The sequence below is a fragment of the Amphiprion ocellaris genome, chromosome 2 (assembly GCF_022539595.1).
Source record: "Amphiprion ocellaris isolate individual 3 ecotype Okinawa chromosome 2, ASM2253959v1, whole genome shotgun sequence".
Taxonomy (NCBI): domain Eukaryota; kingdom Metazoa; phylum Chordata; class Actinopteri; family Pomacentridae; genus Amphiprion; species Amphiprion ocellaris.
The window spans coordinates 13,899,282-13,926,869 of record NC_072767.1 but is presented as its reverse complement, the minus strand read 5'-3'; the positions used below and the strand labels follow the sequence as shown (position 1 = coordinate 13,926,869).

The 27,588-nt window shown below is 39.9% G+C and overlaps 1 protein-coding gene across 1 annotated transcript in view; it reads right to left on the bottom strand.

Annotated features, from left to right (window-relative positions):
* Positions 1 to 27,588, bottom strand: part of gmds (GDP-mannose 4,6-dehydratase) — a 210,327-nt gene that overhangs the window by 34,006 nt on the left and 148,733 nt on the right. The window contains exons 8-9 of the mRNA XM_023277515.3: positions 13,478 to 13,596; positions 13,006 to 13,102 (exon numbers count right to left, since the gene is read on the bottom strand). Coding sequence (XP_023133283.1) covers positions 13,006 to 13,102; positions 13,478 to 13,596 — 216 coding nt within the window. The remainder of the gene's footprint in view (positions 1 to 13,005; positions 13,103 to 13,477; positions 13,597 to 27,588) is intronic.

Below are 27,588 nucleotides of genomic sequence, written 5' to 3'. Positions count from 1 at the left end.
GGGGATGTAATCTTCATTGCTTAGAAGCCATGTCATTTACCTCTACAAATAACCTGGCCAAAAGGAATGACAGCCACAAGAACGGAAATAAGTCTAAAATTCTGAAACAGCTGAATTTTCCTAAAGTAGCAGAACAGTTGATGATTTTAAGAGCATCTTTGGCTTCTTAAGCTTCTCAGCTGAAAACCTAAAGAGAATTCCAACCTAGTTCTGGGAAACTGAAACAGCCACCATATTTCAGGCTTCATTATGTACCAGATCTTACGCAACAAAACAGACCAACTATTAAAATCTTCTCTGGGGCACAGGGGCAGTGTATGAGTTACTGCCTGCAGGAGCCATTATGTTGGTGAGCACACATGTATGTGAGGCCATACCTGCTATTCTCATTGTTACAATGAACACTTTCCTCCGACTGACAGTGGGGTTTCTGCAATCTTACTGTCTCTTACTTTGTCTGTGAGTGAGTTGTCCAACACTAATATTAGTGTGCACTGAAAAACTCAGAAAGTAAAACCAGTAATTGGTGCGAGGATCAGATGGGGTCATGAAAAAAAAAAACTGCAATACTTCACAGCAGCTCTAAGAGAGTTTGTCTCACTCTAAGATCAGAGAAACTGCAATACTCATTCAGTATGTTGGAGACAGCGCTACAAGGACCCTGGGAGTGGATTTATGAGGTCTGGACTGCCTGCATGGAGTAAAATGAAACTTAAAACCAGCTCCGCTTCTTTAGTGAGGCCTAAACACCCAGCACCTTCTGTCTACAGCTACAAGAGACACCATACTTATTCTACAGGTCAGTGTGTGTCACCCGAAGTGCTTGTCAGTGGTTAACAATGTCTACAAATTGTTACCCATCACCTTTTTTTGAACCAACAATTTCTACCATCTTTTAGGTGTAACAATCAGTACAACACTAGGAATGCCTTTGAGGACAGGTGTTCTATTACCACCATTCAAACAGCTATGATGACTCTATTATGGACAAAATTCCCCCTTGCCTTTGAAAGTACTATTGGAAGTACCTAGTTGGATGATAAATCTTACAAACTAATTGGTCTAGACCATACAGTATCATTAAGGTCCCAGGCTGTCCTGTGTCCATTATTACCAAATTGTCATGTTGGTGAAACTCTTTTCTAAAGTAAACTTGTGTGGATTCAAAACCATGATCAAGGAATTATGGCTTGTAACTGAATCATTGAGACTTTCAATAGGTCCATATGGCGTCTCTGACTGTTAAGTATATGTGCTGCACAGTTGACCTTTTGTCTTTTAATATTCACTACTTTTTACTTGAGGCCAATAATCCATTCATAGATCATCATATATGGTATGCAATCAAAAGTTCAGACACTGTGCCTATAAACAGCAACAAAATGAAGTGATTTAAATTTAGCCGCTATCCCCTTCAAAATAGTCTTCTTGAGCAGCGATACACTGTTCCCAGCACTTCAAGTCCTGTTCTGACCACATGCAAGTACACATTTGCAATTTTACTGTGAACCTCAAACTGAAGCACACAGCAAACATCAAGAAAATAAATGGAATCCTATACAGTGAAAGACTCAGCCTCTTAGGTCAGATGCACGACCAAGAGCACACTCATCTTTTTGTTTAACATTCATAAAGTTGTGCACTGCGTATTCATCCTCCAGGGTTAGACATCTTGGAGGACCACAATGCACTTGGGTTTGTGAGGGAGAATATTTGGTAGAAAAAAATGTGCCAATGCGCATGAATACAATCATCATCTCAAACTCTCAACCCTATAACTTCTTTTGGCCCTTTTAGGCACAACGCAGTCTGTGTTACATTTGTTCAGTGCACTGCTAGGGTGAGTCACAGAGGGAAAAGCAAAACAGGCAGAGTTTTCTAAACTTGTAGTAGAGCTACTAGTGCATCCTAAAAAATCCAAACATTGACAATTTTTTTTTGTAACTGAACCAATATTCTGTATTCATTACACATAAAGCGAAATATTTCAAGCCTTTGTTTGCATAATTTGGATGATTGTGGTCTTAAGCTCATGCAAATCAGAAATGCAGTATCACAAATTATTAATATATTTCTCATATCAATTAAAAAGAAGATTCATAATACAGAAATGTCTAACTCATAAAAACGTATTCATTTATATTCAGTTCTTGGTTGGAGCTCCTTTACCACAAAGTACTACATCAGTGTGGTGAGGCATGGAGCTGATCATCCTGTGGCACTGCTGAGTTGTTACTGAAACCCAGGTTGCTTTGATAGTGGTCTTCAGCTAGTCTGTATTTTTGGGTTTAGTGTTTCTCATTGTCTACCTGATAATACACAATATGGGGTTCTACTGAGTTTATGTAGGTAAGTCGGCTAGCCAGTAAAGCACATTAATATCGTGTCAGCAAATGACTTGGTAGCAGTGTTGGCTCTGTGAGCAGGTGGTACGTCTTGCTGGAAAAGGAAATTGGCATCGCCATAAAGCTTGTCAGCAGGTGGAAGCATAAAGTGCTCTAAATCTCCTTGAGGACAGCTGCATTGACCATTTACTTCCAACTTGATAAAACATTGTGGACAAAAATGGCACCTCAAATAATCACAGATGGGAGAAACTTACACTGGACTTCAAACATCTTGGATTCTGTGACCCAAATGAAATCCAAAATTTACTTTTATCTGAAAAGACTTTGGACCACTGAACAAAGTTTCCAACTCTCTTTGAAACTTATTTCTCCCCTTAAATTTCTCTTTTGAGCAGCTGTAAAGAAAAACAGCTATTTTCCACTTTGTATGACAAAATCATATATGTTTGCTTGTTGCTCCAACACTTCATTGAAACTATGCTTTTACACTGAGTGAATTACTGAAACCACCATGCTTTAATGGCTGCACTGCAACATTACATGAAGATTTTCAAGTTGGCTTGTGATTTTATAAACACTTGTCATTTTATGCACATTTCCCCAAAGGTCCATTTCCATGCTCAAAGATACTTGGCATGAAATCCCCAGATTAAACACACCACATTTATTGGCCTGTTTTCCAATTTAGTAATGGGGTTTTTATTGTACTCTGGAGAAACATACTTGCGGTGTAACTACATTAAATTTGATTTTAAAGTACGTAGGTAAGCTTAAAAGCAGATTAACAGCTACCTAAAATATTTGCAATATTAGTTTAGTGTCTGTCCCACAGAATGAGAGAACAATAATTAGTTCATTATTTGCCACTGATAAGCAAAACAACTGTAGACAATAGATGGTTATACACAACTGACCGCACATTAATCACAAGTCACAAGTCAGTCACACAGTCACAGCTGCAGAAAATAGCAAAAAATATGAATAAAATCTATACAATTATTTATTTTTTAAGTATTTGGCTCTTTGGATTAAGGCCACCCAACAATGAAAATTGACTTGCAAGACCTTGACTGGTTGTACAAACTTGTCAGTCAGGCCCTCAGAAGAGTTCAGGGTAACTGAAAACTATTTGCACACGTCAGTGCCTCAGGGCAGAATGTGTGGCATCACTATTTCCAATGAAAAGATGGCTGCATGATTTCAAAGGCCATTTAACAAAGATTTTCTGCAAGTGGGAATTTCTGTCTGGTAGTAATAGTGAGTGTTGAGGCAATGTATATTGGACCGCTGAGCAGGTCCATAATGCTATTTTAGGCTTGCATATTTCTGTTCTAGGCTTGTGCTACATAGTTAAAGGTTTTGCAGATTGACTCACACACTTGGGTCTAATCAAGGTTTTCAAAAACCTACTGCTTGCCAAGTAGTTTTTTAGTCAGCTAGCATGTATTGCATCTATTCCCACAACTGAGTAAGAAAGGTTCAGGCTGTGTCTGTCAGAGACTCATGAGATCACAAAGCAAAGCAGTAAAGGCAGTTCACAACACTTAATCACAAAGCCATGAGGAATGCATTCAAGATTAATGATGATATCTTACTGCCTCAGAGCACTCAAGAGAAGAGCTGGTCCTTTAAGCTCAGAAAAGCTTAACAATGTCAAACATTATTTAGCAACTAGATCAGTCAGGTGTGTCTTCGTCTCACTGATCACATCAACAGGTGGGTTGATTCCCTTGCCAACAGTCATAACCACAACACAACACAACACCCAGTGTCTTTATTTCTCTGAATCACTGCAACCATTGTCTGAGCGTCTCACCTAGTGACGACAGGACTGATGACGTATGAGAGTGTGCAACTGAGTGTGGTTCTGTTAAAATTTGTTACGCAAATCTCGCTGCTGGAATGACAGCCATCTAAAGCAAGAAGGAAGTTTAGAACCGAGACTATAGCACATGCACCATTGGACAGCAGTTGACAGATGCTGACGTGTGGTATGTCAACAGGGCTATTTTTAGTGGGTTGATGTGGGAGTTTTTATTCCTACCTGCAGTCTGGATTTAAAAAAAAGGCCAAGCAAGCAACTGCTTTATAAACCAGATGATACAGGTGTGGATGCAGCACACATTCTGAAACATATTTTTACTTACAAGCAGGAATAACTTGCACATTTTCTGCATGTTTTGTTGTCTTATTGGCAGTTGTGTATTGCTCTGATACTGATGAAATGTGTTAAATTGTGTATTTACTGCCGATAAACAATGAACAATTGCACCACTAAGAGATCTGATGCAGTGGCAGGATATTGCCCAGGGTCACAGCAAAGATAAGAGCAGGATTTATTTGATCACAGCCTTTCCTCTCTGCATGGACACACAGATAAACCTTCACCTGCAGTAACAAAACAGCATGTTTTAGGGATGTGTTTATATGTATAGGGCAGGCACTTGGAACTGTCACACAGATCTTGCGCAGCAGCCGTGGTATGCAGCACTCCTGCTTTTCACACTTGTTTGTGCTGCACAAGAATAAACTTGTATGTTTAAAACAAAAGGAAGATTGGTCACGTATTGATAGTACATGACTGAACTGCATGGAATGCTGGTACGTGACTCTAGCAAAGCCTAATTTACATTAGCAATTCTTGATGCATGGGAACCTGAGAAGGTGATTCGTTTCCGTCAATCAGATCACACCACAGAGATAAACAGCCTCCCACTCCTGTCACTGTGAACTGTCAGCATTCCACAGTGATCATGCAATGATTTTGCATTATGATTGGCAGATTAATTTATTGACATTTACCAAGTCATAATGACATATGTTCATCAATTACAGCTTCTTATATTTTGCTGCTTTTCTCTTTAAAATTGAAGATGTTCATTATCTCCATCGTTTTTTGAACTGCTGGTTGGATGTCACTTTAAGGCATGGATACTTACAATGTGCATTCCTTACCATTTTTAACTGTAAAAGTTATCTGATCCATTGAAAGAAATTTCACAAAAAGATGAGATAAAAATAAACATATCCACCTCAGAACCTGAGATTGAGAGGTGCTGCTGGCTAGCACACCCAACAGCTGCCAAGAGATGGATAGTTCGCAGATGGCAATCTCTCCAATGTCAATACACAAAATGACTTCTAGATCTTATCGATGCAGATTGAAAGAAACGCAGAGGAGCTACTACACATCATGTTAAAACATTTTCTGCTGGCAGCAAGTTATCACTTCAAAATGTAGACTCATCAATTTCAATCAATTTTTTTTCCATTAAAAATGACAAAATGAACACATAAAGCTATGAAGTCAGGGAAACTCTTTGTCGCCACGCACAATGGCAATGAAAAGATCAGGGCACAGGTAAAACCATTTCTGAAGCTCTGAATGTTCCCAAGAGTACAGTGGTCACAATAATAGTGCAACAAAATAAGTTTGAAACCACCAGGACTCTTCCTAGACTTGGCACTTTTGCCATAATAATTGCATGAGAACCCAACAGTCACCCTAATAGAACAGAAGACTTCTGCAGAGCTAAGATAGTCTGCCAGGGGAACAACCATTACAACTGCAGTTCTTTAATCATAATCCTTCATCACTGATGGGCTAGATGGAAGCCACTCTGAATAAAAGGACACTAGGAGTTTGCAAAACTGCATTTGGCTCAGACTGTGAGAAAAAGATTCTCTGCTTGGATAAGAGAGAAATGTATCTTTCTGACAAGCAGCCCTTCAAGCACTATGTTTTAAAAACACCAGGCACTGCTCATCACCTGGCTAATACCATTCCTACAGTGAAGCATGGTGGTAGCATCATTATGGTATGGGTTCCTTCTCAGCAGTGGGGACAGGAACACTGGTCAGATGTGAAGGAAGGATGGATGCTATGAGACAGGGAGTACTAGCATCTTGAGACTAAAGGGATGGTTCACCTTTCAGCATCATAACTAAAAATTTTTCAGTCAAAATCTTACTGAAGCGACTTTGGTTGAAGCCCCTAACTGGCCTTGAGTGACCCAGCCTTTAATACCACGTAAGATTTGTGGAGAAACCTACAGATTGCAGTTCACAGACACTTTCCATCCAAATAAAAAACAAAAAAAGCTTAGATGAAAAGAATGGAATAAACTGCCAAACCTAGATGTGCAAAGCTTGTAGAGACTTAACAGAGAAGATTTAAAGCATAGTAATTCCTGTCTACAACTAAATTAAGGGTCTGAATTCTGTTGTAAATTCTTCAGTTTGGGAGTTTTGATAAATATAAAACATTTACATGTTTTCATTTTGGATTGTTTTGTGTGGAGTGATAACAAAATGCAAACATAAAATGAAATCTTCAGCACATAAAAGTGTCCATATTCTGAATCCACTGTAGATCATATGGACTTGTTTTTCTGGATTTTGTGTCAGGTTAATATAAAATCATCAGATGCATCACTTTATTTTTTCTCAGGTACTTGATTCTGGAAAGATTTTCTTGCGTTGCTGACCAGCTCTTGTTGCAAAACTGTGATTCAGACAGAGATGTAATGTCAAGAGGATGTGCTGAGAAGCAGACAGTCGATGACTTATGCACACACTGATGGGACAGAAAGATGTAAAGACAGATTGAGAGACAACTTCCCATTTATCACCTCTCTTTCTCCTGCTCTGCATGAGAGGTCTGACAAAAACCACTGAGCTGTCATTCAACTCACAGCCCTTTATACCCTGCAGCGACACATGAACTTGGAAGTATGACAGCGAGGCTGCATAGCATGGACATGCACTAGCATCTACATGCACGCAGACACACACCAACTCAATGAGATGCACACAGACAAACAGTCAATCACAGGCCTTCACCTGGGGTCTACTTGAAAAACCACAGAGGTATATTATGTCTTTGTACAGGAGAGGATCTGAAATACCTGAGTTAGTAAGTTTAAAACTGTTTTGTGGTTTATTTTTCTTGTTTTGGACAAGTAAAAGGCAAGGCATTTAAAAAAAAAGTTTCTAGAATGTCTTTTGTTGTCACTTGCATGCCAAGCATATTCTATACTCATCTTCCCATATCAACAATATGACCTCAAGGGACTATTTAAAGGCAGCTAAACAGACAGACAGTGTTTGCTCCACACAGTTCATCTATTATGAGGCTGTCATAATTAGCTGGCAATATTGATAAATATTTTAAACTGACGCATGGTGTTTATTAGTTCTTTCTAAAATACTTCAGTTCACTGCAAAATTGTAACAAATGTTTTTCTTCAGTATCACTACGTAATTGCCGCATCATGGCGTTTCTCGTTTTTGGCTCCAGTCACTGGTCGGTTGAACGGTAGCGGCAAGAGCGGCTGCAGCAGACCGATTCGGTTTAGCAAGAAAGAAAGACTCAATGTCCCTTTTCAGCACTGATTCAAAATTCTTCTTTCACTCCATCACTGCTGATGCCATCTTTGACAATCTGGGAGAAAGAAGGTATTAAATCTTTTGTAGATGTACACTACTGTTCAAAGGTTTGGGGTCACCCAGGTTAATTTCATGTTCTCCGAGAAGACACACACTTGTATCCATGTGCTGACATAATTGCACAAGGGTTTTCTAATCATCAATGAGCCTTTCAACACCATTAGCTAGCACAATGTAGCATTAGAACACAGCAGTGATGGTTGCTGGAAATGTTCCTCTGTACCTCTATGTAGATATTCCATTAAAAATCAGCTGTTTCCAGCTAGAATAGTCATTTACCACATTAACAATGTCTAGATTGGATTTGTGATTCATTTAATGTTATCTTCATTGAAAAAAAACTGCTTTTCTTTCAAAAATAAGGACATTTCTAAGAGACCTCAAACTTTTGAACGGTAGTATAGATGTAATTTTACCTCATTTACTCAGCTGAAACAGAATTATAATCTCAACAACAGCCAGTTTTGTAGATATTTATGTTAGAATTTTTGCTAAAACTAATCTGCTCCAGTTCCCTTATCCACAAATAAAGTCATTTAGACAATTTTCTGGTTATATATCCACTTGGAAAGGGTGTGATTACTCATGTATATGAGCTTATTTCTCTTCTTGAAGACCCCCTCTTATCTATAATTATGGCCTTATGGGAAGAGGGCCTATATTTGCAAATGGATGAGGAAACATGGATTCATTTGTAAAGAGGGTCCATTCTTCTGGTGTATGAACATGGCATGGACTCCTACAGTTTAAAGCTGTCCACACCTGCAGTTTCTAAAGACCTCAGGCCTTGGGGGCTTCAAATTATAACAAAACAAAAAAATGCTTTGCAATTTTATTTATATAGCGTCAATTACAGTCAAATTGTCTCAAGACGCTTTACAGAACCCATATGCCTGAACCCCTAGAGCAGCCCTAAGGTGACAGTGGCAAGAGTTTCAATGACATATCATCACAGCACTGATATAATGCATGAACACCTGAGAAAACACCTAGGTGCCATTCTGGAAGACACACCAGCAGAAAAGGGACAACCCTGATAAGTGTTGTGTATTTACTAGCTGGGAGAGCCTTCTAATTTTCCTTGTCTTTGTAACTGTTAAATACACTCCAAAAGAAATACAGTTGTCTGCCTGCTACCTTAGAATTTTTATTGAGTAAGTGTTTGAAAAAATGTTTTGAATGGAACCTGGGCTTATGTTACTTTGATTGACAGTACCCGTGTGTTTGTGTGCACTGGGCTTGTTAGGACACACTTTGTTTCTTATCTAAAAATCATTTCAGGAAAATTCTTTGTTTAGGTTAATCAGCTATTCTGTGAAACTGTCAACAGATTAATGGATAGAAATGTACTCATTATTGGCATATACATATTAAACCATATGTTACGCGCACGCCTATTTTCTTCTCTACCCAACTTCACCTGTGCCTTTTAGTTTTAGTATCTGTGTAGCTCTCTTCACAAATCATGTAAGTGTCTCAACAGAGTCCAAAAGTAACTTTGAAACCAGACAAGGAAACTTCTGATCATACCTGAAATGATACTGTGTATCATCTGGCAATCAAACCTAATCATAACCATTAGAGCATAACACAGAGACACACCTTTGTAAAGCTCTGGCAGAGGCTGCTCATCTGACAGAAACCTCAGTGCAGGCAGAAACCCACAGGGAGTGGAGTGTGACTGACAGCTCTGCAAAGCCATGGCAGTTGGGCAAGTTTGAAACTTACTCTTACTTTGTTCAAAACAAGCCTGACAACTTGAATCGCATGTCTTTCATTTTCACATGTGACTATCTGTGTAAAATGCTGGTAGCTTTATTCTTAACCAGCATCTGTTACATTCAGGGCTGAATAGTGCCTTGATGGTTAGCACTGTCGCCTTGCAGCTAGAAGATCCCCGGTTCGCATCCTGGCCCCAGCCAGGGATCTTCCTGCATGGAGTTTGCATGTTCTCCCTGTGCATATGTGGGTTTTCTCTGGGTTCTCTGGCTTCCTCCCACAGTCCAAAAACATGCGGTTATAAACATGAGGTTAATTGGTAATTCTAAATTTTCCGTAGGTGTGAATGCGAGTGTGATTGTTTGTCTCTCTGTGTAGTCCTCTGATAGACTGGTGACCTGTCCAGGATGTCCCTTACCTTCACCCTAAGTCAGCTGGGACAGACTCCAGCCACCTGCGACCCTAATGATTAAGCAGTGTATATATAATGGATGGATGAATGGATGGATGAATGGATGGATCTATTACATCAAGTAAAATGCTTCAACCACAGACAAACTTGCAGTCAGTTCTTTAGCGCCAAGATGTTGTATCCCAAATAAACACGCACGCACACACACACACACACACACACACACACACACACACATAATGCTGGCCCAAGTGACTGGAGTTCTCATCAGACACACACACACACACACACACACACACACACACACACACACACACACACACACACACACACACACACACACACATAATGCTGGCCCAAGTGACTGGAGTTCTCATCAGACACACACACACACACACACACACACACACACACACACACACACACACACACACACACACACACACACACACACACACACACACACACACACACACACACACACACACACAGTGACAGGGATAGTAATAAATTACATAAATATTACCACACTCCTCTGACACCATATGTACATTTTGCACTCAGGCCCTACATGGACATACATCCAAACTTTCTTACACCTAAACAGCAAACATGATACCAACGGGTTTGAGTCAGCAGAACACGGACACACACACGCAGACACACACACTTGATGACAGGTATTTCCACTTGAGGTGAATCACAATGCAGAGCTATGAGCCCAGTGTCAGTCAGTTCCTGTCTGAAGGGGCCAGAGGTTAAACATTCTTCGTTCTCTTTAAACCCTCCCATAGAAATCAAGGAACAATGAGGCAGAGCAGAGAAACTACCTGCTGAAAGTTAACCATCTTCCCCATGTTACCCCTGCAGGTTTCAACCTCTGTTTCCTCTGAGCTGCTTAAGAAATAGATATCGCAGAATATTCAATTATAGTCTCTGTAAAATGGAACAATTTCAGTTTAGGAAGACAAATGCAAACACAAACATGAAGGTGAAGCCAACTTGAGGATCAACAATAGAATCATTAATCACAAAAGGTTTTAGAATGTATAGGAGTTTGCTTTCTTCTTCTCACATGGGATTTCTAACACATTTTTCTCCACTGAAACTTGTTCTGCTTTGATTTTCAAATTCTTTGAAGCTATCTGCCAGATTTCACTAGCTGGTGAAGTCTGTAAGGGGAAGGCTACTTCCACTAACTCAAAGATTCACCTATTTTCTGCTTCAGGTAGTCATATATTTTCATGCAGTGCATTCCACGCCCATCATGTTTCAGCACAAGGGATACAGCCCATTTGCTGACATATCACAAAAACGCTACCTAACTATTTGTTGACAGGTTTCTCTTGGCTGACTTGATCACTTTCTGGAATACTTTTCAGTGTGAATTCAGAGTTAGGACCTTGAATGAATGAGCCGACATGTACAAAGAATACAGGCCCAGGTGTGTAACCAGTGCTGCCATTCCCTCAGCAGTCAGTCAGCAGGGCCTCCTTACTAATCCTCTGCCATCACTCAACTGGATCTCAACTCTAATCTCACCAGGCCAAAGCTCAGAAGAGGGGTGCTCCTGGCTTTAAACCGAGACCCTGACGGTTAATCTCAGCCACAACACCCTGAGGTAACACTATACCGTCCACGAGGAATAGCCCCATCACCCTTGGGCCACAGCAGGGAAAGACCTCCCAAATACCAGAGAAACTCCACACCTAAACAGAGAGGTAGAGGTAACACACTGGCTCATTTTCTGATTTGGATCCAATCTCTGCGAGCACATTTGTCCATGTACAGTCTTACAAAAAGACACATTTCTCTCTTCTGTTCTATCAAGCTACCTTCTCATTCAGCAGAACTGCCTCACAAGCAGAGTGGCTCAATCTAACACACCCTCGCTATTAACATTTTCAAGGTTGCTTGCCTGAATATGTTCACCCATTCAACATCAACTGGCAGGATGCAGCTTACATTACTCTTAAAGAGGTGGACTGGCTTGTTTCCAGCAGTTTAAAAGCGTACAATAAGCAGCCTGAGGCTGTCAACTGCACTCGTTATGGCTGATAAGTGTATGGTCCCAGACACAATGACCGGGAATCAGATACATGCAGAGAAAACATGTAACATTCATGTTAAGGTCAAGTATTTAGAACAGGAAATGCTGATGATGTTTTGTGAATTATGTGCAACTATATGAATTACATTAGTGGAATACATCAGCTTCATTCTGCCGCAGTAACTGCAGTTCAGTGATACAGTCTGAACTTCTGTCTGACATACTGCAAAGCAAGTAAGCAAAATCAGAAATAAACAAATTATTCTGACAGCATGAACCTACGACTTTGTCCAGTGACAAGAAACAAAAGTTTGAAGTGTAGCTAAGATGGACGAATATACAAATATCATGTAGGAGGTCACCAAAGGCAATATTACCAATGACAGAACACACAAACATATATGAGATATGATGAGTCCATCCAGTACAGAGAAGAGGTAGGAGCACACTGTGACAAATGGTTGGGTTTATTAAAACTCATTTCAAGGGGCAACAAATCTAAAAGAAAAACATTTGTATTCTGTCTTGACCTTTAATTGATGGTGTGACAGTGTAGAGCAGGAAAAATGTAGCATTTATCTCAAACTACCCAACCAGCAACACACCTAAACCTTGAAAGCAGCATAACATTACATAAACATAGCTAAATGTGAATGTTACATTACATTATATATATATATTAGATTTAATTATATTACAAGGGTATGTTTTGCAAAAAGAATGACTACTTTTAGCTAACTTAAAGCAGGTGATTGCATAATGTACCAGTAGATGCATTATGTTCCTGTAAATGTAGTTACATGCCACCATTAACAACATTTTAATGCTGAAAATGACAGAAAAAAGTTAATTTCATTCCTAATCATATGTCTCTTTGTGTCTGTGCTGCCCTTTTAAAAAATATTCTTCCATTAAGATGATATCAATGGTTTCAATGGACACTGACAAGCAGAAAAATGCAATCTGGGTCATTATTTCAAAACAAGTAAACAACCAATGTATGCATGGAAGAGAGAAAGCAGACTTACCACTTCAGTAGGACGGAAGAATTTCGGGTCCACCTTCACATGTGTCACACCTGTCTCCTGGCAACGACCAACCTCCTTCTCATCCTTTCCTTCCCACCTGGAAAGAAACAAATTTTAGCAGGAACTACCTTTTTTCTCACACCTGTTCAAAGGTTCAACTGCACTGATTATTTCTTGTGCAGTTTGTTTCCTTAACGTCTCATGCAGACAAAACATGTCACCTGCCTTTTTTTCTGAGACAGCACAACAGGCATTGCGAACAGTCAAACAGCCCCTCACCACATGTCAGTATCTTCCAGGACACAAGAGGGAGGTGACTGAGAGGTGAAACATGGGAGGAGTCTTTCATTTTCCAGATAAAGGGTAGGTAGTGTCTTATACGGTGCAGATTTTTAGGCCTATGAGGCAAATCTCTGATTTTAGACTATGTGAATAAAATTAACTTGGCTTGTGTGTTTCTGTGTACACTCACACAATGGTCTTTCCCACGTGTTTGAAGGCCTTCTCCACAAACTCCCTCACACTGTGCACCTCCCCTGTTGATATGACGAAATCCTCTGGCTCCTCCTTTTGCAGCATCAGCCACATAGCCTGAAAGAGACAGTAAGGGTCAACCACTGAGAGATCATAAAGACAGTTCGGCGCTCCATGCTGGATCCTGCCCAGCTCAATCCTGACAGACAGGAAGTGAACCTGCGACCTCTTAGCCGGGCATTCGCCCGTACCTCTGTCCTGACGTCACCGCAAAGGCTCATGGGACGCATACCGTGGGAAAGGAGGACAGAGCACTCCCACAGGTCCACTGTGCTGCTGGCACACACAAAAATGAATGCACATGTATGCACAAAAACAGATCTGCACAACTGACCTGGTCCAACGGCTGAAAAATACCATAGGACACACAAAAAGTGAAAATAAAGCTTAAAAGACAATAAATTCCAGAAATAAAATCCCCCAACAGCCTGAAACCTGACTTGTATTTACTATTTTTCCATTGTGGAGGCAGCATTATTATTAGCCTACATACCCCAGTGAAAGCTAAGAGTGTGGGACCCTTAATGGAGTCAGCACTATATTAAACAGCCAGCGAGGGCGTCTGTGCATGGTTCCATAATATTTATGGTGAAATGGAGCCAGCAGGTCAGAGCTGTTGATCTCTGGCACATCCAGCATAATCAGAAGAGACTCGTCGGGGACAGAGGGACAGGCAGATGCTCATGTCTACACCCTCAAAAATCAGAGATGAAGACAGGCAGAAAATGAGAGGAAAGGCAGATTCTTGTTTCACAAAAAATAAATTACAAAGTGTTGGACTAAAAATCTGAATAATCAGTCGAACTGTGTCTTAAATGTCACTATGGTTCTTTAGTATTTCTCCTTTAAAGAAAAAAATGATGTACATGTTTTCAATGTTTTTTTGGTTGCTCATTGTGGTCTTATTATTTTAGTTTTATATATTTATCTAGTTTTTTTGGCACATATTTTTGTTGTTTGCCTGTCTTATAACATGTACAGCACTCAGCTCTACTCATTTTGATTTGATTTAAATATATATAAATCAAGAGCACATGATCTACAATCATAAAACATACCTGTAGACGGAAAACTCAGATTTCTCATTCTTCCTAGTTTCTACTATTATAGAAACTGCACCAGAGCTCAGATGGACATGTAACACTGTCTGTCCTAACACATTTGTTACATCTTGTAGGTCCATAACCGACACTGGCAACTCCTTGGTGGACAAAAATGCCCAAATAAAGATAAAAATATTTTGGTGCACTTTTGAAGATCAGTAGATCAATTTAAACTATCGAAAGGAGGACAAGTCACAGCAGAAACTGTTTAAATTAACTGATAAATGCAAGAGGTGGGGCCATGTGAATGTCCCTAGGCCATGGACCGTCATGGACCGTTTCATGACAGTTCAGACCTGTCACTTAAAATGGCCTTAATACAATTTAAACGAATGATTTATACAAAAATTTGCCTTCTTCTGGAGTTGTCACAAATGGGGAAACTGTATCTTCTGTGTGGGCTTCATTTTCCCCAAAGGCTGCTGCTTGAACTACACACATACACACACATGCACGCACACAGTTTAAAAACTTGAACGTTCTCTATTGCAGCAGAAAGTTGTAAACAAGACAGGACAGCAGGAAGGTGGAGAGTTGGCTTCCTCTGTCTCTACTGAGGTGACTTAATCACTTTGCCTTTGTTTCTGTCTCTGAGGAGCAAATCAGGATGGTTTATTTGCTCTACTTGGATTAGTAGCATTGGATGGAGTGTGAGTATTCCATACAGCCACATCATGATGATTTATGGGGTAAAGTTGGACAAAGCAGAAACTGTCCGTCTCCTTCTGCACATTTAACAGATGCTGTGGTCCCTCTGCAGTAGTAACTCATAGGTGTATCTTTCACAGATGCACAGGACTGAAGACAAAGAGCCGAGAGCCTAAAATGAGAGCGCAGTTTACATGACCGACTGAGAAAAGCTTATTCTTAATCACTCATGTAAAGATGGAAATGTTCTCATTAATTGTAAATTGTAGTAATAATTGGTTTTCCTCATGTATTTGCAGAAAAATATTTCAGTGTTAATAAAAATATGAGGAAAAATGCAATAAGACCTATGAAGATAACACCAAATGCCACCTATATCTGGCCGATATTAATAAAAGATATATGGTATATATACCCTACCGCTCAAAAGTTTGGGGTCACTTAGAAAGGTCCTTATTTTTGAAAGAAAAAACGTTTTTTTCAATGAAGATAACATTAAATGAATCATAAATCCAGTCTAGACATTGCTAACGTGCTAAATGACTATTCTAGCTGGAAACAGCTGATTTTTAATGGAATATCTCCATAGAGGTACAGAGGAACATTTCCAGCAACCATCACTCCTGTGTTCTAATGCTACATTGTGTTAGCTAATGGTGTTGAAAGGCTAATTGATGATTAGAAAACCCTTGTGCAGTTATGTTAGCACATGAATAAAAGTGTGAGTCTTCATGGAAAACATGACATTGCCTGGGTGACCCCAAGCTTTTGAACGGTAATGTATATAACCAGGTTGATAGTCAAGGGGTCACTAGTGACACTAGATAAAAACAAAAAACAGCAGGTCAAAAAATTAAGAATGGGGCTCATGAACATTCCCTTTCGATTTTAATGCAATCTGCCAGATGGATATGTGGAAAAGAGAAATGAAGGAAGAATAATGATAGTGTACTCGAAAGATATTCTTACTTATTGTAAATAAATACAAGAAAAGCTAACAGAGGAAAGCCAACAGGATCACCAAAATCCTTGGGGCTGAAAACCTAGGTATCATGGAAATTTGTTGGAAATGTTGTCATAATAGGGTTAGCAGTTGTCAATGTGTCAGTCGGAGAGGCTGACAAATACTGGGGTCAATGTTTTCTACTGCTGTTGCTGAAAAAGAAAATCTGCCTTTATGACCTGAGAAGTGTGTGCACTGACACTGCTGTATCCTAAAATACTGTATGTACCAGTTTAGCCAGTGGGTAAGCACATGACTGCTCTCACACACACAAGCACACAGCAGCAGTGATGGAATGAACTTCCTCAGGGAGGAGCGGCCATTCTATCTCAGGATCGTTCAGGGTCACCTGACCGCTCAATGCTGATGACTCCCCCGAGCCTGACCTCTCACCTCTCACCCTCTGGCCCCTGATGAACAAACCAGATTCTCACACTGCTACACCAGCCAATAATGGCACCTTAGTGTATGACTGACAGCGGAACCAACCAATCAGAGCATGTTAATATTCCCACAACCAGAGCGCCATCAGATTGTGATTCACATCTTGTACTTACTAAGTCAAAGGAACAATTAAATTAATGTACATATGTGTCTCTCAACTTATGTGCATCGTAATTAACAAGCTAACTTTAACTTCAGAAAAATCTTTTAAAATCTGAATATGTCACATTGGGCCTGAGAAAAAGTTTTTTTTTTCTAGATTAAACAATGTATATAAAATGATTATCTGGTAGTGTAGATGTAGCTCGCACAACACACTGTAGTATTTAAAAATACAACAACAATATAGATGTTAGATTTGGCCTGAGAACTTCATCAGAAGTCCATTCCCATTCTGCCGTTTCAAAATATTTCAGTCTCTCCATCTTCAATGTGAGCAGAATTAATTATCACTGGAAACGGTAAAACATTAAACACTGACATCTACACTGTAACACTGTTTTGATCGTCTGACTGGCTGATTATTTGAACTTGTAATGAAGCAGGCTCATTCCCTTTTCCTGCAAACCACACTGATGAATGTGTAGCCTGTAGTAAACTGGATGGCTGTGATGATGGGAGTTGGAAACGCTGCTCTGCTTCTCTTGCAGCCAGAGAAAATGTTTACAGCAGGAGCTGAGTGATATGGCCTCTGCTGATTTTTAAGCAGGAAATGTAATAAATAATATGATGTGTATTTTTCTGCTTATTATTGGGGGAATAAAGCAAAGTGAAATCATGGGAGACTGGGGTTTATTCTTCTCGGCCCGTTCAGTGATAACAGCGAAGGGGAGCGCACCGGCTTCACTGTAGGTATTCCCGCATTTCATCTTTTTCACGAGCTCCTTTACCATCATCATGCCAGTCGTCTGTCCCTGCCTTCTTTTACCTTTTACCCTCTTCTCTTTCCCCCCTCCTCTGCCCCTCCTCCCTCTCAGGGTCTCTCAGGATTGCTGTGCTTCATTAGCTATCTGATAAACAGCTCAGAGGTTCAGCCCTTCACACTGAACCCGCACCTTCCTGTTTCACATGGCCACAGGATGACCCCCATCACACACTCCACACTTCACTGCAGCTCAGAGACAGATACCGACCCCAGCGACCACCGCCAGCCCCTTTACCTGAATTATATTCTGACATCCACAGTGGGACAGTCAGAGACCAGAGTTCAAATGCTGGCTTTTTTTTTTTTTCACAGACCAGGGAAACACATGGATGTGTAACGTCTGTGACATTATGTCTTTAAAGTCTAAATTGTGGCTTAGTTCTTGTTGCTAGTTTTGCTAGTTTGACCCCCAAAGCCAGAGAATTGAAATGCAAGCAAGATGTGGGTACAAGGTTATAATGCTTAATTTGTTCCAAAGAATTCATATCACCAAAGTAGAGTTGAGGTACAGATAAGGTGTTGTATTAGGTTGCCGTTTCAGAATGGATAGACCTGTTTGTGTTGCATTAGCTGGATTTTTACATCAAACTGATCTGTCAGCTATTTAATTGGCCAAAAATACATACTTTCCTGTTAAAATTAGTGATTAAATTTCTGTTAATATTCCACTCAATACAGCGTGACAGAGCAGTCTATTAACACTTCCTACCTTGGCTGCATTTAGATTAACATTTTAATGACACATATATATTTTATTTTGTGAAACCTAATCCACATTTTCAGTATTAAATACTGTAACATTATACCCATCTTACAATTTCACTTGCTTTTGCTTTTCGATATCATTTGCTTCATTTAAGGATTTACAAAACACACAGTCCATAACCCAGGTATAACATACTAAAGTGAAATACTCATTCCCAACATAGTCCCAATATGTTAAGACATAAAGAGTGCAACATGAAATGTGACAATGTGATCTTGAAAAACTGCTAAAAAATTAAATAAATGATTCAAAAATTACTTTAACATTAAAATTAAATCTGAAGAAATCAGATTTGACAAAATTTGATACAATGCCATCATCATACAAGCTCCATCACTTGCTGGTAGCGATATGCTCAAACAATCAATAAACAAAACTGTTCCAAAACATAAACCTTAATGTCTGTTTAATGCTTCATGCTTCAAGTTGTTAGAATTTTAATACTAAAATGTGACATGAACTGCTACAAACAAAATAAAGACTAACGAGCCAAAATATTCGGCTTAATTATAATTTCAGAGAGCAGCCACAAAAAGTAGATTGCACTAATCAGAATTAAGTAACTATAAAACAGTATAAAAACACCACAATGTAATTATTTTGGTACATATTGAGAAACAGTATAAGTCAAGATTTTAGTGGGAATGGTACTGGTTTTGGGCATTTTTTCCCCATTGAAACAAATAAAAATAATGCAATTTTTTTTTTTTTTTTTAAACCTGTTCTCTTGCATCTTGGGATATGGTTTGTTCACCAGGGCATCTCTTTAATATTTTAATTAATTGTTCAGCCCTAATTCCTCATGTTAAAAGATTCAGAAACTTCGTGGATGACTAACAAATAAACAAAGTGATTCAGCTGTGATTCATGTCTAAAAGGATGCCGTCACTTTAACACAGAAAGGGCCTCATGGTTTCAGCATTCAGCTGTAGTGCTGCCACTTCTTTTTTCTCCTAAAGTATATTATATTTAATCCTTTCCATATGCTCCTGTCAGATAGAACACAGATAGAGCACAACCAAAGCTACTGGGTTGCAGGAAAATCCCTGGTACAAACCAAAGGCAGCCTGCTGACTCAGAACACTTTCATATAGGTCACAAAGTGCAGTCTCACCACTCTGATACCAATGGCAGAAAATACATTCCAGGTCTTGAACTGTCTACTTCTTTTGACAGCCATGGAGCAATATGGATGTAAGTAAATGTCATATTTTATAAACGTCTGTAGAAAAATTAATCTTAAATAACTGTCTTGCTCTGGAGAGGTGGAGGTTTTCTCACACAACTGTTAAGTCAGTGAGTCTTCAGGCTGAAAACAGAGCCTGATATTAGGTTTCCCTGTTATCCAAAAAAGCCTGAAAAGTTTCTTCGAAAAAAAAGCGAGTAAACCAAACCTCAAACCACAGCCTAAGTGATGACTTATCTAGCCCTCTCTCCTCTGCAGCCAGCTGACCCCTCCGTCCTCCTTTCTCCCCCTCTGCGTCTCACCTCCCTCCCAGCGTCCCAGGCTGTTACAGATCCTCAGTCTTCTCCCGCTAGCTGCCTGACCACAGCTGACATGTGGAATGGCTCACAGTAAACACTTAATAGAGCTGCTATTATGGCTGCAGAAAGCCATCAGCCCCAATCACAGCCTGCTAATGCCATTAACCCCGGGGTTTCACACACTGGTATCCACATGTGGGCAAATTGCACAAAACATACACACACTCTTTCTGCCTCACCTACGCATGCACACATAAAACTTCTACATGACAGGCACAAATGCACTCAAGCTAGGATTAAATCAAATTCCTGCACAATTACAGTCGTTTTATGGTTAACATTGTAAATAAACTACATGTAGCATGAATGAATTGGCCACTGTGCTTTTCTAATTACTTAAAACCATCTAAGTCTGTATGAATAATCACAGCTTTGCAACTAGTTCAAATATGAAAAGCCCCCATATTGTGCTGCAGAGTGTTTTGAGAAGCTGCAGGTTTACGTCCTCTCAGCTACACAGCCCGACCAGAGCTGGCTTTTCCAGATCATTTGTAGCTTAAGAGGTTCTCAGCTCTGTTCCACAACATGCTTGCACAGCTGCCAGACAAGAATGTTAAAGCCTGAAAAATAAGAAGAAAAGTGCTCTTATTCTTAGAGTGAAGCCTTGAATTGTAGCAGACACAGCTCCAGTCTGAGAGCCCCACCTCTGACCACTGATAATGAGATTAATGACCTGCACTTACAACTATAGCATAAGGCATTCACGTGGATATACACAGACATGTGCACTAACAAGACAAGGACAACGTCACATTGCAACACAGCCGTGGTCTCGGTCATGTACGTCATAAGTTGGTGTTATCAGCTGGTCTTTTCGGACCCACATCCATCATGACCCAGTACTTCCCGGATACAATGGCAATCATCTACAGCCATCTTGTACTGAGATTAAGCAAATAGTATTGAAATTACGACTCCAGAGTGACCTAGAACCCAGTGCTGATACCAGATAGAGGCCAGATAACCTCTTACTACTGTAGATGTTTACATATAACTATATTTAACTTCCAATTTATCTTATTTCTAATTATATGTGCCTTTATTTACATCACCATAATTTAGAGAAAGACAAATACCATGAATTACTCCCTCTACATTTTCCTACTCAGATCTCCATCTTCACTCCAATTTCAATTTTTAATGTCTCCAATGATTCAAAGCCAACGTTATTGTTATATAACTATGAACAACGTACTTTGTACTTGTAATGCAACTGCTTTCTGTACGCTTTTGTATAAAGCCGTCACGAACGAACGAAACCTTGCCCATACTGAGCAGGCTAAACACAGTTTGGTTTTCCACAATCACACATAGCTTTTCAAATACGAGCCACAGTCTGTCGCCATCACAAAGGTCACACAGAACAACTGCATGCATTTTCACTGGTGGTAAAAGCAGATTTCTTTTGTCAGTCAGCAGTTTCAATTCAATTTTGGGGTTTTGCAATCATCATTTTGGCAATAAGAGGATCATTGTTTTTTTGGCAACATGTCTTTCTGCAGTATCATCCCCTGAAGGGATTTAAGTGTTGACTGCACCTCTACAGTGATGTAAAAACATAAGCTTTTTCATTTATTCACAACTCAGAACATACATTAATCAGCCACAATATTAAAACCACAAACAAAAGGTGAAGCAAATAACATTTATCATCTTGTTACAATTCAGTATTCTGCAGGGAAACCTTGGCTCCTGGCACTCACAAAGCTGTTACTCTGGCATTCGCCATCCACCTAAACATTGTTCCAGACCAAGCATACCCCCCCTGGCAGCACTCTCAGATGGCAGGAGCCTTCCCTAGCATAACAATGTGTGGTGCAACACTGGAAAAACTGCTAAGGATTTGCTCGAGGAACACAGCAAGGAGCCGAAAGGTATTGACATGGGTTTCAAACTTCCCAGATCTTTATCCAATCCAGCATCCATGGAAGGCACCGGAACAATTTCAATCCACAGAGGACCCACCATGCAACTCACAGGACCCAATGGACCTGCTGCCAATGTGCTGGGGTCAAACACAACAGGACAAAACAACAAAAGCACATTGCAGACTAACACATTATTAAGCAGGTGGCTTAATGTTGTGGCTGATCGGTGTACAATACTACTGTACACCAATCAGGCATAACACTATGACCACCTGCCTAATATTGTGTTGGTCCCCTTTATGCTGCTAAAACTCCTCTGAGCCAGTGGGGCATGGACACAGGACCTCTGGGGATGTCCGGTGGCAGTGAATTCTGTGGGTCCTGTGCGTTGCACAGAGGGTTCTACCTAGATCAGGCTTATCTTGGCACATCCCACGGATGCTTAATAATATTTGAGTCTGGGGAATGTGGGACCCAGGTGAACAGCTTAGCTCTGTTGTGGTCCATGGGCCACTCCTGAGCAGTTTTTGCGATGTGTCGGGGTGCACTGCCCTGCTGAGGGTGGCAACTGGCATCAAAGACTGCTGTTGAGGGGTGAGGCTTGCTTGACCTGTGATGTTTAGGTGGGTGGTACATGTCAAACATCCACAAGAATGTCAGGACTCAAGGCATCCCAGCAGGACATTGCATTATAACAATCAATGTTATTCTCTTCACCTGTCAGTGGTCATAGTGTTGTGGCTGATCGGTGTATGTTTGCAGGGCTCTAATGTAATTCAAGCCAACCAGGATGTGAGCTCTTAGAGAGAAGAGATAGGACACATACATTCACAACCATTTGACAAGTGGGAATACTTGTCACTTGAGTGAACAGAGAGCGTATGAAGTGAGTGACAACACATTGTGTGTGTGTCTGTGTGTGTTCAACAGCATTCCATAACAGTGCAGGATAATCCTAAACACCAGATTAGAGAAGAATGGACACGTCTGACAGCTTCCTCTGAAACTCTGCACTCAAAGGATCCTTTTGTTCTTTGTGCATCTTTGCGGTGATACACAGAACACACACACACACACACACACACACACACACACACACACACACACACACACACACACACACACACACACACACACACACACACACACACACACACACACACACCCTCCCCCAGGGCTCTGACACGGTGTTTCTAGCTCTATCAATATGTAGGTAGCATCTAATAAACCAGGTGATTTGAATTCACCTCACCTCTTTAACAATGTATGATGTAACAGCTACAAACAGGTGACAGCACAACACTGACACACAACCCACACTAGCACAAACATTTTGACACAGCAGAATAAGTGGTGCAGACAGGAGAGACAGTTCAACACAAGTCAGCACGGCTACGTCTTATTTTTTATGGCTTTTGATTAGAGCTGCGTATTAACCTAAATGTGTCAGTAGCATCAAGGATTTATGATATAACACATTTTTCTGAAAATAATTGCACACATTCCTCAACTTGTTTGCTTATTCTTTGTTCAGATTTTTGTCCTGATCTAAATCAGCAGATGTTAGTGAACATTAAGCTGTATTAAAACAAAAGAAATTATTATAAAAAATCATGTATTGAGCAGTTTGGCATAAATTATTGAATGAAAAATGTATAGACTAACAATGTGTTTATATTGCTCTAAAGCCCTTTTCAGACATGTCACACTTACCATTGTTGGCTTCATCAGTCTAATAAACTACCAACATTCTGTCATTCAGACAGTTCACTTTTATAGAAATGTTCCTCACAGTGATGGACAGAGTCACAGTACACATGATATCACATGATGTTATCATAGACGGTGTCCCAAAAGTTTGTTCTCCCTACTGGACAACATGTTTGATTGTTTGTCACCAAAATGGGTTCCACCTGGTCAATCAGGTACTGTTTGGTTGTTTGTCTGGTCAAACTGTCAGGTCCCAGTAGATAAATTTCTTGCTTAACCAAAAGGCATTACACTCACAACCAAATTTTGGAAGTGTTGTTAACATGGCCAACAGTAAGGGTGGAAAAGCTACCCTTTCAGAGTCTCAGATTCATGCACAGGCCATTGCTCTACGACATGCAGGAAAAACTGGACAGCAGGAAGCTGAAGCCCGTGGCAGAGGTATCCAGTGGGTGCAGAAGTGGCGGCAAAGGTACAACAAAGGAGGATCCTTAAAGACTTGCCTCGCTCAGGATGTCCATCTGGCCTAACTGCAAGAGCCAAGGATCTGATGAGAAAGGCCAAGGGTAAAAGACACCAGTCATGCCAGCGACTCAATCAGAGGCTGAAAAATCTTGGACAAGATGTTTCTAAGTGCACTGTGCATCATTATTTAAAAGAAACATTGGGGCTGAAAGCTTACAAGAGGCAACGTACCACGCGATTAACCAAACTACAAAAGGAGAAGAGACTGGCTTTAGCAAAGAAGTACATAGCTCTGACTCCAAAAGACTGGAAGAACTGGATTTTCTCAGATGAATGCCCTCTCTACTGATTTCTGACACCTAACAGTCAAAACAACCGTATTTATACAGATGATCTTAAAACAGTAAACATCTTCTGGGCAGTGAAATTCAGTGCCCATAGTATGATTTGAGGGGCTACGTTAACTTCAGGTCTCTCAGAGCTGCACATTGTGCCTCAAGGTACCACGATTAATGCACAATATAACACCAACAACATTCTAGAAAAGGTACCATTTCCAGTTTTGTCCAGGAGGAAAAAATCGGGGCCTGTGACTGAACAGAAAATGTTTAACAGACGTTCACAGTTGGTATTTATGCAAGATAGTGCCCCTGCTCACACTGTATGACTCAGTAATGGTGTTCTGAGCATCTACCTGGCTTTCTATGTGAGGAAGAATGACCACCAAACTCCCCTGACCTCAACTCAACTGACAACTGTTGGGGAATCCTGAACAGTCTCATCGTCACCAGTCCACCACCGACCACCATGAAACATCTCAACTCTAGGGCTGTGTGGGAGTTGGAGAAGATAGAACCATCCACAGTCAAGAATATCGTACATTCCATGCCTGAAAGACTGAAAGCCATGATCAAAGTGAAAGGAGGAAATACTGGTTATTGAATAAATTGATTATATTGCATATTCAGTCTTTAAGCTGTGTTTTTCTGGGGAGAACAAACTTTTTACTGGTGTACTCGTGAAATTAAACAAAACATCAAGTGATATATAATACATAACAACACACCATTACATAAAGGAATGCATCTAAACTAATAGCAAGCCTATCAGACATTTCAAACAGCTATTAACCAAGTACATTTGTCTTTTCCTAAACAGTAAAAATTCTGTTATATGTAATGATAATCTAACTTTACTAACAGTAAAATCAAAACATCCCAACAGTTATGATGGAGCTCAGGACTCAACCCGAAGATGGCCTCTATGTAACAAATGATTTAACTGCAGCTGATAAACTGTGACACCTCACCTGTCTGTGCTTAAGACAAGTAAACAGTGTGACTTGCTCTTAGGTCCTGATTGATCCTGTCTCCATGCCAGGGATGATTTATAGAATTATAAGTATTTAAAGACGTTACTTCTGTTGTTCCATGTCTCTCTTTGGAGATACTGGATCCTGTTGCTGTTTGATGCTGCAGGCTGTTTATGAACTGAGAAGAATAACTCCTACAAACAGCTGGAGGCATCAAACTGAACTTCAGCTCCTATTAATGTTTTGTCCACACATGGATTACATTCACAATTGGTGAGGCTCATTAATCTGTCACGGTCTCTGATTTCATCACAGTAGCACTTTGTAGTTATTGACATTTGTGTGTGTAGTTAAATTTTGGAAACTGTATAGTAAAAGTAAATGAGAACGGTGTTCTCTGTGATGTTTTTGTTCCAACAAAGGTTGTGAAATGTGGGAAGGGCTTTCACAAATCACTAAACGAAGGTACAAAAACTATTGCTGTGGTGTGGATACTAGGGCTGAATGATCTACGGAAAATATCTAATTACAGTTTCTCTGAAAGACATTATGACTTCAGTTTGATATACAATACATTGGTTCAAGGCCAAGCTTCAGTTCAATATTCACAGTGTAATAGATTTAAAGCATGTTACAGAGCATTACTATGAGCTACTGTCAAAAGTATGACTGTCACACAGTCAGATGGTGCAAATTTACAAATCCCTATTTTAGACAAGCATTTCAAGGATTTTGTAAAAAATGTCACTATTAACACTTGAATGGTTTGGAAGCAGAGTGGTCTAACCGACTTTCTGTAGTTTCTGAGAAAAATGGGTTTGAAGTTTTCTGTTTTCCAGAATGATCCAACATCCGAAGCGCCACTGTAATGCTATATTTGGGTTATGGATTAGACCACTTTGCCACTGAAGTCTAGACCATAAAATATTACAGAAATTATAGAAAACTCAGTTTGGATTTTTTGTGGGTTAGACCACTCTGCTTCTAACCTCCTCACTTAACACTGGTAATTGAGGAACATTAAAAAATACCATATAAATGTGTGGTATCTCATAAAAAGAAACTATATTTGGAAGGTTTTGTGATATATTGATATGGATATTTCAAAACTAAAACCAAATATATGCTATTTTTGTATTCATTTAAAATAATTACTGGTCTATGTGGTTTATGAATAATAAACAAAGTGGCTTACACAGCATCTTAAAACCATGTTGTTGCAATGATCACATCTTCATACATCAGGATTATTTTATGCAATTATGTTGCATGAAACACTATTTCCTTTGACACTACTGCTCGTAAATGGTTTAAATTATTGCACAATGGCAACTGAGAATCAACTTCAGCTTTATTGTCATTCAGCAATGTACGTAGTACACAGTTAAATGAAATGACGTTTCTCACATCCATTTCACAGTGCAGAAATCAGGGTAATACTATAAAAAAGTTAAGAATCAATATAGGGTAAAAATAAATATAAGATAATTTAAAAAGACTAAACTAGATAAGAAAACAAAAACAAAAGCACAAGCACACATCAGACACAATCATAGTCGCTACTGGGATGATAATGGGTGAGATTAATGTGACTGCAGTTTTGGGTATGGAGGTGATGGGTGCAGGTCTACATGTGTTGTAGCCGCTGGGTGTTCAACAGTCTGACTCAATCACCCTTAACAACATAACAACACAAAACTCACATGGCTCTAAAATTGAGCCTGCACAGACGTCCAGTCTGAGGCACAGTGACTAAGTCCTGCCACCCGTTATAAACCTGTACGGATGAACCAGCTGGTGAAAATAATATTGAAATGAATCCCATTTTTAAAGGCTTACATCCTTTCTGCAGCCAGCTAGTAGGACCAGATATGAAGTTGGAGTGCAGATTAGAAGCACTGAAATGGAGACTGGCGGGCTAACATTCCACAAGTTCCTGAGCAGACAAAGTTTCATCAAATGACTTTTCCTTCCCAACATATTTTATGTGACTTAACTTAGTTATGTTTCACTCGGCCCAGCCTTCTCACAGGGCCTTTGCTTTTTCTTTGTCCAATTTCTCTTTTGGCCTGCATCCACAATCCATGATGGTCTTGTAGTGAGTCAGTCAGCAAAGGGCAGGGGTGGATTTAACACAACCACAAACCAGTCCAGACCATACTTGGCAGAACCAAACCAAACTAGGTTAGACCAGGACAGGCCAAAAGAGGTAAACTTAGGTCTGACCCGGCATCATCATCGCAAACAAGATTGATGTCTA